This window comes from Gavialis gangeticus, unplaced genomic scaffold, assembly GCF_001723915.1.
Source record: "Gavialis gangeticus isolate Ggan-Ray unplaced genomic scaffold, GavGan_comp1, whole genome shotgun sequence".
NCBI lineage: Eukaryota > Metazoa > Chordata > Crocodylia > Gavialidae > Gavialis > Gavialis gangeticus.
Genome location: NW_017729006.1, coordinates 46057490 through 46072572, shown reverse-complemented (window position 1 = coordinate 46072572; position 15083 = coordinate 46057490). Strand labels below are relative to the sequence as shown.

Below are 15083 nucleotides of genomic sequence, written 5' to 3'. Positions count from 1 at the left end.
TCTTTAACTTGGGAAGAGAAAGCTGGGACTGGCTTTTTCCCCAATACGAAGGACATGCCTTTTTTGCAAAGGTGCCATACCTGCCTCTCTGAGACACTCCAGGTGCCTGTAGGGAATCCCATGTTTCCAGGAAATGCTTCATATGTAGATCTTTTCATGTAATGTGAGATCAGGAAACATATCTGTCTCTTGGGCAGATCCGTGGGATCTGCTTCCAATCCTGATGCAACTTGGTGCCGTGTCCCCTGTAGCACTGTTTCATCAGTGAGACCTTTTATGGCCTTGGCTTCTGTAGGACCTTTGGGACTACAGTTCTCAGCACTGTTTCAGAGAGGGATCTCCATTGCAGGGCTCTGAAAGGGGACTTGCATCCTCACCTCCCACTGAGTTTTAAGACTTCACACCCTCTGCTGAAAACTGCAGAGATTCAAGCACGTGCTTTGGGGGGGGGGGGGCACTTTAATTAGAGCAGCTCTGAGAGCCACTCTAATTAAAGCACCACCATGTCTCATGTAGCAGTGTCCCTGAGCTTAAAAATGGTGGTGAGTGCACTTGAACTAAAGCTCATTTGATGAGCTGTCGTTCAGGTGATTCGACTGCCATTTTCAAGCTTGGGGACACTAATACATGAGATGCAGGATGCTGCTGGAGCACGGTAATTGCCACAATCCAGCAGACACGATTAACTGAGTCTGTTCCAATGCGTTGGAATTCCAGTGCATCGGAGCAGCCTCCGTGCTCATGTATAGGTTCCCATTGATCCCAAGCATTCCAGCTTCATGGTTCCAGCATTGGGCTCAGCTTTCGATTAACCTCTTCTGAGCCTGTCTGGTTCCAGCTCTGAGCACTGTTAAGGGTCTGGCTCAGCAGTCCAAGGATTGCAGAGTGCCCTCACAGGCAGGATCTGATATCAGGGTGTACGGGGGGTGCTGTTGCATCCACCTTTGATTCTTGCTCCACCCAAACATTAAACCAACTGCCTGGCAGTGGCATTTCTAGTCAGACAGCACTGAGCAGGTCAGTTGACATCCTGGCTCGCTATAATGTACCTGAATGCTGCAAATCTTTCTTCATTCCACAGGTGTTAACAACCCTTTTTCCTTGTTAATCATATTGATGCTCCACTATTTAAACTATACTTTTCTTCTGCAAATTTGCTGTTTGGTAGGCATTCTTGGTAATGTTTCTCTTCTATTTCACAGCTCTACAAACTATTTTCTAGCTGTAGCTAAAAAATCTTAATTTTGGATTGGTAATATTAACTCAGGTGTAAAAAGGACTGACACTGACATATTGGAGGGACTGTCGAGACACTTAAGAAAGCTAGACTTTGTTTTGTTAGTCTGAACAAGAGATGTGTATTAAACTATAATGACTACAGGACTAGTATTTTTGCTTAGCTTGTGTTTTGGAAACTTTATATATAACCTAATAAATTAGTGCACATTTTAATAAATTTGTATTTGTTTTTGGTTTGATCTTAAACTAAATAATATAGCCCTTGGCCTTTAGAATATTAGTAAAGCTTCTAATTTTTTTAACTGAAGAAAATTGTGTTGTGTGTGACGGTGTCACACCATTGGTACCCCCCTTTTCAAAATCTGAGATCTGTTCACATGCATAGGCCTCTGGGTTACAGGGCAGAGTCTGCAGGATTTGTACCCAACTTCCCCTTGGGGGCCTTCAGCCCTCCCCTGTTATTTGGGACAATTCTGGCTATCTGGCCACCTTCTCGACTTTGATCTCACAGATTCTTCCTGGTTGATTACCAGTGTTTTCCCTATATTGAAAGGCTTTTTCCCTATTCAGGTTTGAGATTGGGTGACTTGTAAAGCACCAGTCCATTGACATGCTGCAATACTCTGGCCCTACCAAGTAGCCTTGCTTTTTAACAAGGCTTTAGAACTGGCTGACTTGTTTTAAATTCCTGCTTCTGCAATTGAGAGATGAGTGAGTACCCATGTGGTACTCTCCTCTCCTTGGTGGTGGATGTGCTAAAGATAAGCTTCACTCCTTAAAAAGAGAAATCCTTAGTAGGGTGACCTCTTTGGTTAAATATCATACTCACTGACTAGCCTTCCAGTCTAAATAGCTAACTGTCAAACCCTCACAGTGCCTTTTGATGTGCTAGTTAATCTGTCTGGGTGCTGACTGATGCACACTGGTGTAGCATTTAACAAGTGTGCAGTTTAGTCTTCAAACTTTATTATAGACCCATTTCACAGATAAAAGTAAGGGTAAACTGCAGTCCCTCGCCATCTCAATTGCATTTAATCACTGAAACTTCTGGATTGCACATGCAAGGTTTCTGTGACTTCATAGATCCAAACCAAAAATCCTTTGAGAGCTGGCTAACTACAACATTTGCAATAATTCATGAGACTCTTGCAGAAACTCTCTAAATGAGGGGTTTTGTTTCAAACCTTTCTTTGATGGTGTTGAAAGGGATGTGAACTCCAAGCAGATTTTTTTTTCAAGCTTTATAAATTGTACATTGGTTTCAGTGGATCTGTGACGATTTAAACCAGCTAAAGGTCTGCTCCCGCGTTCTTAATGTTCAGAAAAACTGAGACGTAAAGAGAATATGATAAAATTTCAGTTATTAAATGTCCAGAAATTCAGTTTTTGTTGAAATTTGCATTCACTTGAGCAAGGTGCAAAAGCAGATAAAAATAGTGGAGTCATCTCACTTGATAATGTCCTGAGCTGTCACATTTATAAAAGTGATCGTGTTCCCAAATATGGTGATTCACTAGTCTGTGATTTGATTTACAGAAGTTAACTGTGCAATTAACGTATATTTGCCACAGTTGTTTATGCATAGCATGTATATATTCATTTAAAGAATGCAATTTAGATAAGAAGTCAGTTAAGAACATGATCACTTAGATAAGAAGTCACATTAATACTGTTAAACACTTGCCTGTGTCCAATGGTAAGCTGTCCAGGTTTAAAATTTACCATCCAATTGTGACAGAATTCGGGATTGCTTGCACAGTGGATTGTATAAATTGAATTATTCCAGTCAAATTTCTGAAGCTCTTGCGCCCGATAGCTTTTTGCTCAACAGCTCTACTAGGCAGTTTTCCAGATAAGTGATTTTTCTAGTTTGGCAGAAGATATCCTGTGCTAGCCAACGTTGCCCATAAAATAATACACTTTTTTCACAGTAGGGCCTGCCCTTCTGTGCATTTGTGCATCACTTAGCAAAGTGGATTCCTGAACTTTGCTGGGGGTATCTAGAGAACTAGTGTGATGCTAAAAGTATACAACAGTAATAACAAATAAGGGTATCTACATCTTTATATAGCACTTTTATATAGCACATTTCATCCATCTTTAAGCGCTCAAAGTGTATGCACTACAAGTCTCACTATTCATAAATTAAAAAATTACACCCTATACTTGAAGAGGACTGTATCTTCAAACACCATCACTGCCCCCTCCAGTCTTATCAAACCCATCATCAAAAACAAACTGTCTTCTCCAGGCAAAACAAACTGAACAACAAAAGCAAAACCTAACAGCACATGTCTAATATTTTCATGGTCAATACATCTCATAGTAAAACCATCAGAGTCCATGAATCCTGCACACACCTAACAAAACTGCGAAATATCTCATCTGATGCACCCAGGGGCTTCACAGAAACTATGCTGGTGAAAATAAACTGCCTCTGTGCTCCAGAATGAACTCTCACAGAAAAATGATGAAGAACAGTCTGTCAGTGGTGGCAAAATACTTGTCACAAAATAGCCACTACTACCTCTTTGACCTCACAGTCCTTGTGCTTAAGGGAAATCTGCTCAATGCCATCAAAAGATGGGCCAGGGAACAAAAATTTACAACTCTATTGCACATCAAAAAACTAAACACAGACAATAGTTCTATAGCTCATTACAATTTACATGCTTTTCTGCTAACACCTCTATTCTCCACAGGTTAATGGCCCTTTTTTGTTCAATGGTCTTATTCTTTTACATAAGATATATCCATTTCAGCTGCTCTTTACTTGGTGTGAACTACTTCTGCTAACTCTGTTAGTGCACAGGTTTACTACTTGCTTCCCTTTTTAAATGATCACTTTCATTTATGTAATGGGGTTCAACAAAGTACTTATTCTACTTAGCATTTAGCTTAGGCTGCATCTGCTTCCTTCTTAGATCTGAGGAGGAGCACCTTGTACTCAAGAGCTTGTATAACACCTCTCCCAATTGAGTAGCTGATCCAGGATGCTACCAAGCAAATCTTGCTTCTTCCATGTTCCCTAAACTGACATAGCTACAACAGTACTACTACCCTGCTGTGTTCACAAATTGTTTTATTTTTAGTATATTTGAGGCTCAGATTTGTAGTTTTAAAATCTAATCTTCACCTCTTATGAGACCATGTGTTCACTCTAAGCAATTTAAGCACATTTGACTTTTCATAGAGAGAACTGGCTGATGTAGTTTAACACTTTGCTGTGGGTGACAGTAGATGATCTCAGATTAAATTTAAATTGCTAACCCCCAGACTTCATCTCTGGTGTATATGCAATTACTCTGACACTGGAGAACCTTTCAAAGACATTTTGTCGATACTGCTACCTGATGGTGATTTGTATTTGTAAACTGTGCATTTGGAACCTGCTGTTCTCTGCTGCATTGTAGTTAGTGGGGAGCTGCAGTGAGTATACAATGAAGTTATTGGTTAGTACAACTCTGTGGGAGTTATTGAAGGAAAGAAATACTTGCTGTGCCCTCAGGAGAGAGTTGAGAAGAAAAAGAAACTAGTAGGATAGTTTAGCACAAACCTAATGTCCATTTGGTTTTCTACCATATATTAACCACTTGAAGTGAATGTACCGTGGTGGGCAAGAGACATGTGGGCCAGTCAAAGCAATATACTTTTCTGATCGAAATTACTGAACTTTTTTCATATGTTTGAGATTTTTGTTTTCATTTCAGTATTCCAGGTAAACTGAAACAGTTTGTACTAGATTTGCACTCTGGAAAATTGCACCGAGAATTTCATCATGGCCCTGATCCAACTGATGTAGCACCTGGCCAGGTAGGTTGACAGCAGTTTATGGATTTATATCTGGTCACTTGATCAAAACTTTTTTTCAGCTTGAACATAAGTTTGTTTGGTGGTGTTGGTACTTATAGTTTAGAGTCATCTTTAAGATAGCTCTCAACCGGTTTTAGGTGTTAGCCCTTAGAATGCTCTTGTGAGATATGGAAATATTAATGAGCAGAATGATTAGGTAATTTACTTGCATTTGAAAGAAATTACTGTATGTGGCAGTGCTACAAGGGAACCTGATGTGTAGGCCTGTGCTCTAGCCCCAAGATATTCCTTTCCCTTTCTATTGTATCTGTTGAATTTCTGTGTTATATATGAGAAGTGGTATCTAAAGGCTCTGTTCTGAAGTTCACCAGAGCAGAGCCTGGCACATCTCAGAGGTTGCTACAGTGCCTTTCACTGTAAAATGCTGGGACCCCAAGAAAGCTAACAACTGTCCCAGCATAACATAGAGTAGGCTCAGGGCTGCTCTGATTTGTCCCACCAGGAAACAGTTCTGGGTGGGTTATGCAGCTAGAATGCTGCACCGCACCAGATGAAATATTAGCTGCTATTTATGGTAGCTTGAATGCCATTTATAATAATCCGAAATAAAGTGACATTATACCACTTGGGTCACAGATGTTCATCTGAAGCACTTGACTGGCTTTCTGCAGGCTTCTGCTTTTCAGTCCTTCCAGGTCTGCTTTGGATCAAATTTACAGGCTGTGGTGGACTGAGAATCTTTCACCAATATAAGACAAGATATGAGTATCTTTCAGATCTTTTATGTAGATGGATGCAGTGTATATTGCAGCTTGGGGTTTTCAGTGATGGATATTACACAACAGATTTTACACATGCTGTGAAATGGCTTGGTTGCTGCTGGTCTTATTTCCTAAAAAGGGGGATGAGCAAGGTGAAAAAAAAACAGTAACTTTTTCAGTAGAAAGGTTTAAGGGAAAATGTCATGGCTGTGAGCAAAGGGACCAAGTCCTCAGTAGGTCTAAAACATTTTAGCAGCAGTAAAATGATACATTGTAGGTTAAAAAAAAAAAGAAAGAAAAGAAAAGAAAAAAGAAAAAAAGCATCCCTCCCTTGGGAAATGATTAGGGAGTCATTGTTTAGGGATGCTGTGCCAAACACCCAAGATCAGGAGACTTCAAGGAGATCACCTAGCCAGCAGTGAAAAAGAAGCTTGGAGTTGCAGGCACTAAATAAAATTGTTTCAACTAAATATTACTGCTTGATACCATTGGAACTTTATAAGAGACATAATATGACCTTGAGTTAGGATTGATACTAAGTGGTGTGACCCTAGTAGATCTATTCTTTAAAAACATAGAAAAGCTAAAAAATTAAACAAAGCAAACAAAAACTGAGACATTCCTTGAAACAGTGTCCCAGTGTATACCATGAGTTTTGCATACAGGTTTTCCTCGCTTTATGCAGGTTCTGTATGTGTAAATTCACTCTTATGTGAAGACCCTTTTTATACCAAAAATTCATTATATGCAAGATAAATTCACTCTTTGTGACCAGCATGGAAGCTCACAGTCAACTGCTTTGTGCAGTGCATTACGGGAGTGACATGTATCAAAATATAGTCTCCTGTATGGATCTGTGCTCCTCACTTATTGTCTAAGACGCATGTTTCTGTAGTTGCCATCCCCATTATGATAGTGCCCTGTGTGTACTGTCTGCTGTTGGTGAGTACCAAAATTGTCTTGTAAAAGTGGTAGAAATGGGTCTGGGGGTCAGTACAGTCGAGGTCTTAGAACGTATCCCTATTTGTTACATTGTAAAGTAGGTTCCCTTTATGCATATTCAAGTTATGCACCATTTTCCAGGAACGCATGTATAGCATAAAGTGAGAGAAACCTGTATATGAATGGTACATTGTGTATACCATATTTACTCAAATACAGTCTATGTACTTGAGCTCTGAGGTCATGGTGATACCACAGCTCAGTATTGCTCAGTGTGTGCATATATTTCAGATACCACCTCCACTCCCTTCCCCCCTCAGAGGTGTGTGTGCTAATTAGCCCCTCACTCATGACAAGAACACCCAGTTCCAGTTATGAGTCCTGGGATCCTCCAAAAATATATATGCAGATTTGGTGCAGGGCAGCTTTTCCTCATGAGGGGCAGAGCCACACTAATCACTGGCTCAGAGAGGGGGTGAGAGGGATTCTGGGTGAACTGTTTGGGGCCCCATTTGGTGAAGTCTTTCAGACATTTCAAGCTGGTGAAGAAACAGGAATCATTGGGAATGGGAAAGAAAGTTGCGGCTCAGCTGTGGGAGTGAAAAGAAGTCAAAATGTATGCCCTGTAGGGGCTCATCATGACTTGAAAAATAATTGGGGCTGAGGCAGACTGCATGTACATGGGCATTGCCATGTATTTAGACAGGCTGTGCTAATCTATTCTTTTGATTAGTTGCTATCAGTATGTTTGATCATTGTGGGCCATGTGTTTTATAGCCATGCTCAGTGCTGTGCTGCATTTAATAAACTTTTGTATTTTATTTCCATTACTGAGCACATTCTCATCTTGTATTAGGGTTAATACAGTACAGCATACACCACTAGAGATTCAATAGCACTTCCTAAAAGTGTTTGGGTTGACTTGCATGTTTTTGTCTCCTAAATTCTTGCACAGTTTCAGTTAGAAACAAAGGGTATATAGAAAGCTTCTTGCTAGACAAGGAAGAAGCACCTTTTTCATTAATTTGTTTTTTCCAGTACAGTTCCCCCTGTTGTCTCTGCACTTGGTGCAATCAAGTGATGGAAACCAACCCCACAATTCTTGTCTGAGCAGCACTCAATCTGGGCATCCACTTTGCTAGTCCTTGTCTCATGCGTAGGTCTTCACTGAGGATGGCATGAACTAGCTGTTGATGTTCAGTGAGTTCTGTGCCTGGATAGTGATCTTCTGGGACTGCACCAATTGAGCAGTCATGGCCTCTTATGGTTCTCTAACTGAGTTATTCTGAGTACTGATATTCTTTTTACTTATACTGAGCTGCCTATTTTATTTTGTTTTAAAACATGGCATAGGAAGGGGCATCATTCCCTACTGTTACCATCATGGCCTTATAAATTTATTCTAGAGCAGGGTCTTTCTTATGGAGGCGCTTGTTTACTGCTCTGATTTCTAATCTCCACTTTCAAATGTTTTGGTGACTAACACTGACGTGTTCTCATGCAAATTCTAGAGGAAGAAAAGTGCTGCTAGCAAACATCAAAACAGTGGTAGCTTGTTCTGGGAAATCTGCTTAAATAGATCAGTTTAGATGCCTTCTGAGCACCCCTTAGACAGGTAGCATTTGCTCATCTGAAACTGTTGTCTACCATTGTCTTGTGGTTTTGCTCAATTTGGGGGGGCAGGGGGCTAATAAGTTTTATTTGATGGCTATTACAAATGTCAAAGCAAGATGTAATAAGTAGTAAATGAAACCTATTGGTTTTTCCATTTCCAATCCCATATCTTAGTTTCTTGCTATTAGTATGTTGATTAAAGTGGAAGCATATGTACTTGAAAAGTCAGACATTGAAAAGAATAGAGTATTTACCTGACTCCAAGACAACTTTGAATTTAAGATGACCCCCCTTCCCCCCACCACACACAATAATTAGACTCTCTACATGGGAAATTATACATTCATTGTCATTTTTCATGCATAGAATCTAATTTTTGGGGAGGGTCATCTTAAATTCATCCCCCCCCACCGCTGTGGCAGGGAAAGCAGCAGGGGGCCAGACTCCCACCTCTTGCATCCCCTGCCACCTCCCCTGGCTTGCCAGAGGTGAGTTGCCAAGCTCTGGGCCAATACACAAGTGTTGATTGGGAGGGGGGCGGATTCTTGTTTTGGACATGAGTGAATACAGTAGAAAATAGTCTGGTGCTAAAATTATTGCACTTTCCTAGAAGCTGCACTGAAAATGAATTCAAGCCATGGTCTCGTGTGCATATTTGTACATAAACCAGCTGTATGGGGTTGGTTTTATGGTATTTACTTGTATACAATGGAATTACCCATAATACCCAGCTTCCCAGACAGGATGAGAGAAATTTTAGCCAACTTCAGCTAGCTTGCCACAAAGCGCTTCATTACAGATAAACTCCCTGACAGTGTTGCATACTGGGTGATTATCCGTCACTGCGATGCACCAGATGCTGCTGTATATGCATATACATATAACTTTGTATGAGCCACTCTGCTTTCACAGACTCATTAGTTCTATATTTGTAAATATTAATCAAGTATATTAATAAGCATATATGCATATATATTCTAATATAATAAAGGACTTAGTCCGTCTGTCTGTCTGTCTGTCTGTCCGTACCACTCTTGGACCACTCTGGCTACTGAAACAACCAATCCAAGTGCTTCAAGAGCATTATGGATAGGAGGCGGCAGCATAGCGGAGTGGCACCATGACAGTGGGACAGAGCGGGGGGGGCAAGGCCAGCAGCCCTGCTCCTTGGAGATGGCGGTGGCACGGGATGCTGGCAGAGGGGGATGGAGGGGATGGTGAGGCAAGCTTCCCCCCCACCCTCCCTGCTCTTGGGAGGCAGTGGTGGCGTGGGGGGGGTAGAGTTAGCAAGCTCCCCTTCCCCATCATTCTTGATGGGCAATTCACTAGTATAGAAATATACAGATGTAGATATATATATATATATATATATACACCTATATCAATATATCGATATAGATGTAGAAAGTATATTTATATAGATTATCACCATTGAATTTTCTTAGTTTTTCTCCCTTTTAATTAACAGGTAAGGTTACTTAAGTTCATTTCCTGCTAAGGAAATGACCAAACACTAACGAAGTCACCAGTAACAACTTACATTCCATCTCAAAAATGAAGATCCTTCTCACCACAGCAAGCTGCTTTTTCTTCCAATATGCAGATGCCCCAGTTCATATATGCCCAGTAGCCCCGTGGATCATGCTAAACACAAAGCTGCAACTCACCTCTGCTAACTTCAGATAAATAACATACACATGTATGTAGTAATAGATCAGCCATTTGTACGTAAGGCACAAGGTTGGAAGTTTGGTTTTGTTTGAGGTGGCTGTATCTTGACATGAAATGGAAAGGAGCTATCTCTACAGAGGGAGGAGTCTATGTTAGCTTTGTGGTTAAGGCATATAGGTTGATGTTGCTCAGGGTGTTAATTGTAGTTATTAGAAATTATTAATTAAGTATATTGACACTTACACTTTTCTAATTTACAGCAACAAAGGTGTTAGTGCTTAGTAATCCAACCCACAACTCAAAAAAATTAATGCTTTGCCAGTAGTCCTCAGCCTTCAGTGGCTCATAGGCATACTGAGCTAGTAACACTGCAGGTTGACACCTTTCTTTGCTCCTGTCAACCTGTTTCAACATTGTAATTTCTTGAGGCTGCGAGTGCTATCAGGGGGTCTTTCAGGTAGAATATTGCTTGCAAGCCATGAGCTGAATACTGCTCCTCCACAGGGATAGTCGTCTGGGGATGAGCTTGACTGGACCATAATGCTCTTTGCTCCTTTTTAGCTCCCACCTGTCTGCCATAGCCCCAATGCTTGGTGCTATGGTCTTACTCTCCTCTCCATTCTTCCTCTAAAAATATATCAAGTACAGTAGATAGATGTGTGTGGGTCTTTACATGACATGCCATTTCAGAGAGAGAGAGAAAGAGAGAGTGTGTGTGTGTGTGTGATGGAGTTATTTGGCTTCAGATGTGTAAACTTCTGTTGGTCTCTACAGAAAAGTTGTTTTTCAGTGTAGAAGTTCACAAGGTTAGGGTTGTGTGCCTCTGTAAAACTTACCAACAGTCTTTTTCAAGTGATTAGTTTTTAAATACTGCCTACCTGCATAGTAATTAGTAGGTAATCTCAAGTGGACCCGGTACAACAGTGAAATAAAAATATTTCAGAAGGAACAGTCCTGTTTCTGCTGCTGTTTCTCATAACTGAACACAGGTGCAGTGACAGGTGGCCAACACGCTTTCATATGGGCTACTATGATTTTATGAAGCTGTGGATTTGAAAAATTGTATGCACAAAGATACTAATAGTCTTCATCGCTAGCTGTGTTTGTGACACAATTATCAGAACCATCTTTCCAACCCAATCTCCTGTCCCTCTTAAACATTAAACAATACCTAGGAAATTAAATATGTGCACATGTACTCTTTCTTGTGGCAGCAGTCTTATGTGCAACACCCTAGCCACAAAACTTGGTACTACTGGGTACACAGCATGTATTTCACACTTGGGCACACATGGTCCATATTCCACATTCTTCCTTCTTTCCCTTTCAGGATGCCAGTCTTCAGTCATCTCCTTCCATACATTAAACATCCGTAACTAAGTTCAGATAACTAAGTGTTTATATCTCATCTACTGTTAATAACTATTCTTTGGGGTAAGGCTTCAGGTATCATCTTCCCAATTTTATACAAGAGTGTATGTGCACAGTATGTGGTGCAACTGGGGACAAAACACACATCCCCATCACTCAGCTCTTATCCAAGAAGCAATATAGCTTAGTGGATGATGCTGCATATACAAGTTCTCTATAAAATAATCCTTTCCTGCCTGTTACATATTATGAGAGAAAACTAATTAGATCACCACAATACCATCTTCTTCCACATAGGAAAATAACCATGCAGTTACTGATGCATGGGTCCCTCACAAGTGCATGTTGATATTTGAGATCAAAGTTAACATTTTTTTATTTACTGTCATAATAAATCTTATGTACTGAACAGGCAGAGGCATGGGTGGGACATGTTTATAAGGCTATAAATGTGTTATCCATTGTGATGTTTGGTAGCTGTTAAAAGGATATATATTAGGTCATATATATGTGGATGGATGCTGTCCTAATAAGCAACGTCAGGGAAGAGATGTTTTATTCCCAAAATATTTATTCCTAAAATTTTGTAAATTGCCAAGCTAAGCAGACTAATTGTTCCTGTTGTTTTCTTGATGTAGGCGGTAGCTAATTATGAGTGAAGCCAAAGACTAACTTTTTACTTTTTGTTCTGTTTCAGCCAAATCAAGATGTAGCAAGCAGTCCACCAGAGAGTTCATTCCAGAAGTTAGCACCCAGTGAACATAGGTACACATTATTGAGGGAAAAAGATGAACTTTAAAAACTTGAACTAATCTTGCAAGCCTTTTCAAGCAGCAGCATTGACTTGTGTGGTGGAAATAGTAAACCTATATTTTCATAATTCTATGTGTATTTTTATTTTGGATAAACTGAAAAATAATTTTTTTGCTCCCTGGGCTTGTAAATACATTTGTTTGGTGGGTCATTCTGTACAGCATCTTTCAAATGGCTTGTTCCTAATGCTATAGTAAAATATCAGAGACCCATCTAGACTTTTGATCTAACTCGGTTCTGTAAAACTTTTCTAATTCAAATGAAGGTATCATTGCCAGAGACATGCTGTTAACTTGCACTCTCTAAGTAGGACTTCTGATTTTTTTCCTGTGTAATCTGGTAGTATGTGCTTTTATTTCTTCCTCTTCATGTGAACAGCTATCCTGGTACTCTGTTTCATTGTCACATTTTTCTCATAATTAAGAGGGCGTATTCTGGATACTTGGGAAGGGAATAAATTAAAGTTTTACAGAATGTTGTGGTGTGCTTTCCTGTAAACAGGTGTTCAGATATCTCCATTTTTTTCCACTTTGGTATTTTTATGGTGTCAACATTACATTCCTCTGATCTTGAGTCCTTAATGCATTATACCTACAAAGCAATGTTAAAAAATACTATGGTTGCAATGCCTGACTCAGTACCAGTATGATAAAATTAGGCTGATTTATGCACCCTTAATTTAGCCTCCCTGTGCCTATACGTGGAGACTATGTAATTAAAGACCACATCAGATCTTTTTTTTGCCTGCATATGACCCCTTCTGCATTCATTGTGTGGCATGATGCTCACTTAGGGACTATCCAGCATTTGTTGTTTAATCATTTGTTTTTTTCACCGTGTGCCTTTGTCTTATGCAGCACGCTATTCAAACTGCTCTGAACACAGTAGTAATTTCTTCATGACCTTTTTTCTACTACTAAACACTGTATGAGGAATGCTTCACAAAGATTAATTTTTTAAGACAGTCCATAATGTGGAAGAAGAGGGGAGACAGATTATGTCCATTTTACAGATGAGGTACTGACATATAAATTAAAATAGAAAAACCACCTATGAATTTTAGGTGTCCATTTGGAAGCCATGTGAACCTAATTTTTGTTATCTACCACTGTGGAAGCCTGGCCCATGACTTGGGCCTCTACGTTTTATCAAAATGCCCATTTCCAGTTTGTGTTCAAAACATGGCTTCCCTTGATTTCATGCTTCAGCTAATCAGAATACAGGGCTTCTGGTCAAGGAAACCAAGGCATTTGCAAATCCTGACCACCCATTAAAAAAAAAAAAAAAGGAAAAAAAACCTTTTAGGGACTTGTCCAGTGTTATATAGAAACATTTTGGCAGAGAGTGGGGGATAAAATTGTGTTCTTCAGGACAGCATTCAACTGTCTTAACTGTAAAACTGTCTTTTTTTTCCTCATTCCCATACATTGCTGTTGCAAATAAAACAGGGACCCCACAGGTAACAGCCTCCTTCATACTGCATTATGATACCTTGAGCTGAACATAGGAAGAATTGTAGGTAATCAAAAAAAGTATTCCGTTTTGGTGATGGGATAGTGATAGTGGACAGTTCCATGCCAGCCTATGTTATACCTAAAAAACCAAGGGCCACATTCAGACATGCATGGACATTTGTTTCACCAGGGCAACTAGCAGCGGTGTACCTTGTGCTGCTGTTATCCCCAGGGAACGCCTATGCCATGGGTGCTCTGGCATGCGACAGGCTACTGGGGGGCAGAGGGTGGGAGGCGGGGCAGCTAGGGCTAGCATTGGGCTGGCCCCAGCAGCCATACCTGGGATCCTGGGGCTGCAGCAGTGGATATCCAGGGGCCAGCTCCCCCCCACCACTCCCTTACAATATGGAGAACAGCTGAACATGCGGTATGTGGTGCTGCGGTGCCCCCACCATTCACCCTGGCACACCAACATCTTGCAAGCTGAAGCTGCGGGTGTTTTTTACATTCTGCCCAAAAACATTGCTGACCCCTGTGCTATAGAGTAGCTATCACTGTAAGAAATCTCTCAGGTTTTGATTTCATTTTATTTCATGATGCAAAGGGAGTTTACACTACTTATTGAAATATGTCTAGAAATTGCCTGTGACATATTATGTGTTTTGTCAGAAACGAACAAGGATGAAACTTGCCCGTGGAGGTCAGTCAGGGAGAGAGAGAAATAATGTACATGAAACAAGCACCTACCTTCCTTTTAGGCACCATACTAAAATAAATCTGTAGTGGGGACTTCAACAAGAAGAAAGTGATTGAGCGTCAGTAACATACAGAGACCAGCATGCGTTCAGGTATAGAGGTGATAGCAGGCCCCCGACAAGTGTGTGCACATATCTCAATTTCGGACTTTATTCATAAGATTAATACTGGCTCCGAAGTTTAAAGAAAGCTTGTCAGAAAATGGAAAACATCTGTTTAGATCAAACTTTGTTCAGGAGGTCCGCCTCTGTCCAGAATGGAATTACGGGGAAGGGGACAGAAATACAAACAGCCAAATTAGCAAATATAGCCGTGCATGCAAGACAACTGGAGCATGGGAAACTCAGGTTCTGGTGCCTCTTTAAGGAGATTCAAAGCTAGCAGGCATTTGAACCTTTGTTTTCTATGTAGAACCAAGTGCCCTAGTTACTGGCTATTCTCACTGTTTTCCTCTGCCTACATTGGTGTGCGAGTCCCCTGTGTTTCAGTGGTAGAATCCTCATCTGTCACACAGGAGACCTGGGTTCAATTCTCAGATGCTTATACAAATACAGCCATGGAGGCACCAAGCGCCTGGACTCAATTTAGCCTTCTGATTCTGTTTCAGTGGCCCAAAGGGGGGGGATTGAAGGTTTGGGCAGCCTCTGCT

The 15083-nt window shown here is 40.6% G+C and overlaps 1 protein-coding gene across 1 annotated transcript in view; it reads left to right on the top strand.

The window, feature by feature from the left end:
* The window catches only part of ERP44 (endoplasmic reticulum protein 44), a 115505-nt gene extending 102807 nt beyond the window's left edge, over positions 1 to 12698 (top strand). The window contains exons 12-13 of the mRNA XM_019509162.1: positions 4950 to 5052; positions 12109 to 12698. Coding sequence (XP_019364707.1) covers positions 4950 to 5052; positions 12109 to 12210 — 205 coding nt within the window. The 3' untranslated portion in view covers positions 12211 to 12698. The remainder of the gene's footprint in view (positions 1 to 4949; positions 5053 to 12108) is intronic.
* Positions 12699 to 15083: the final 2385 nt, after the last annotated feature.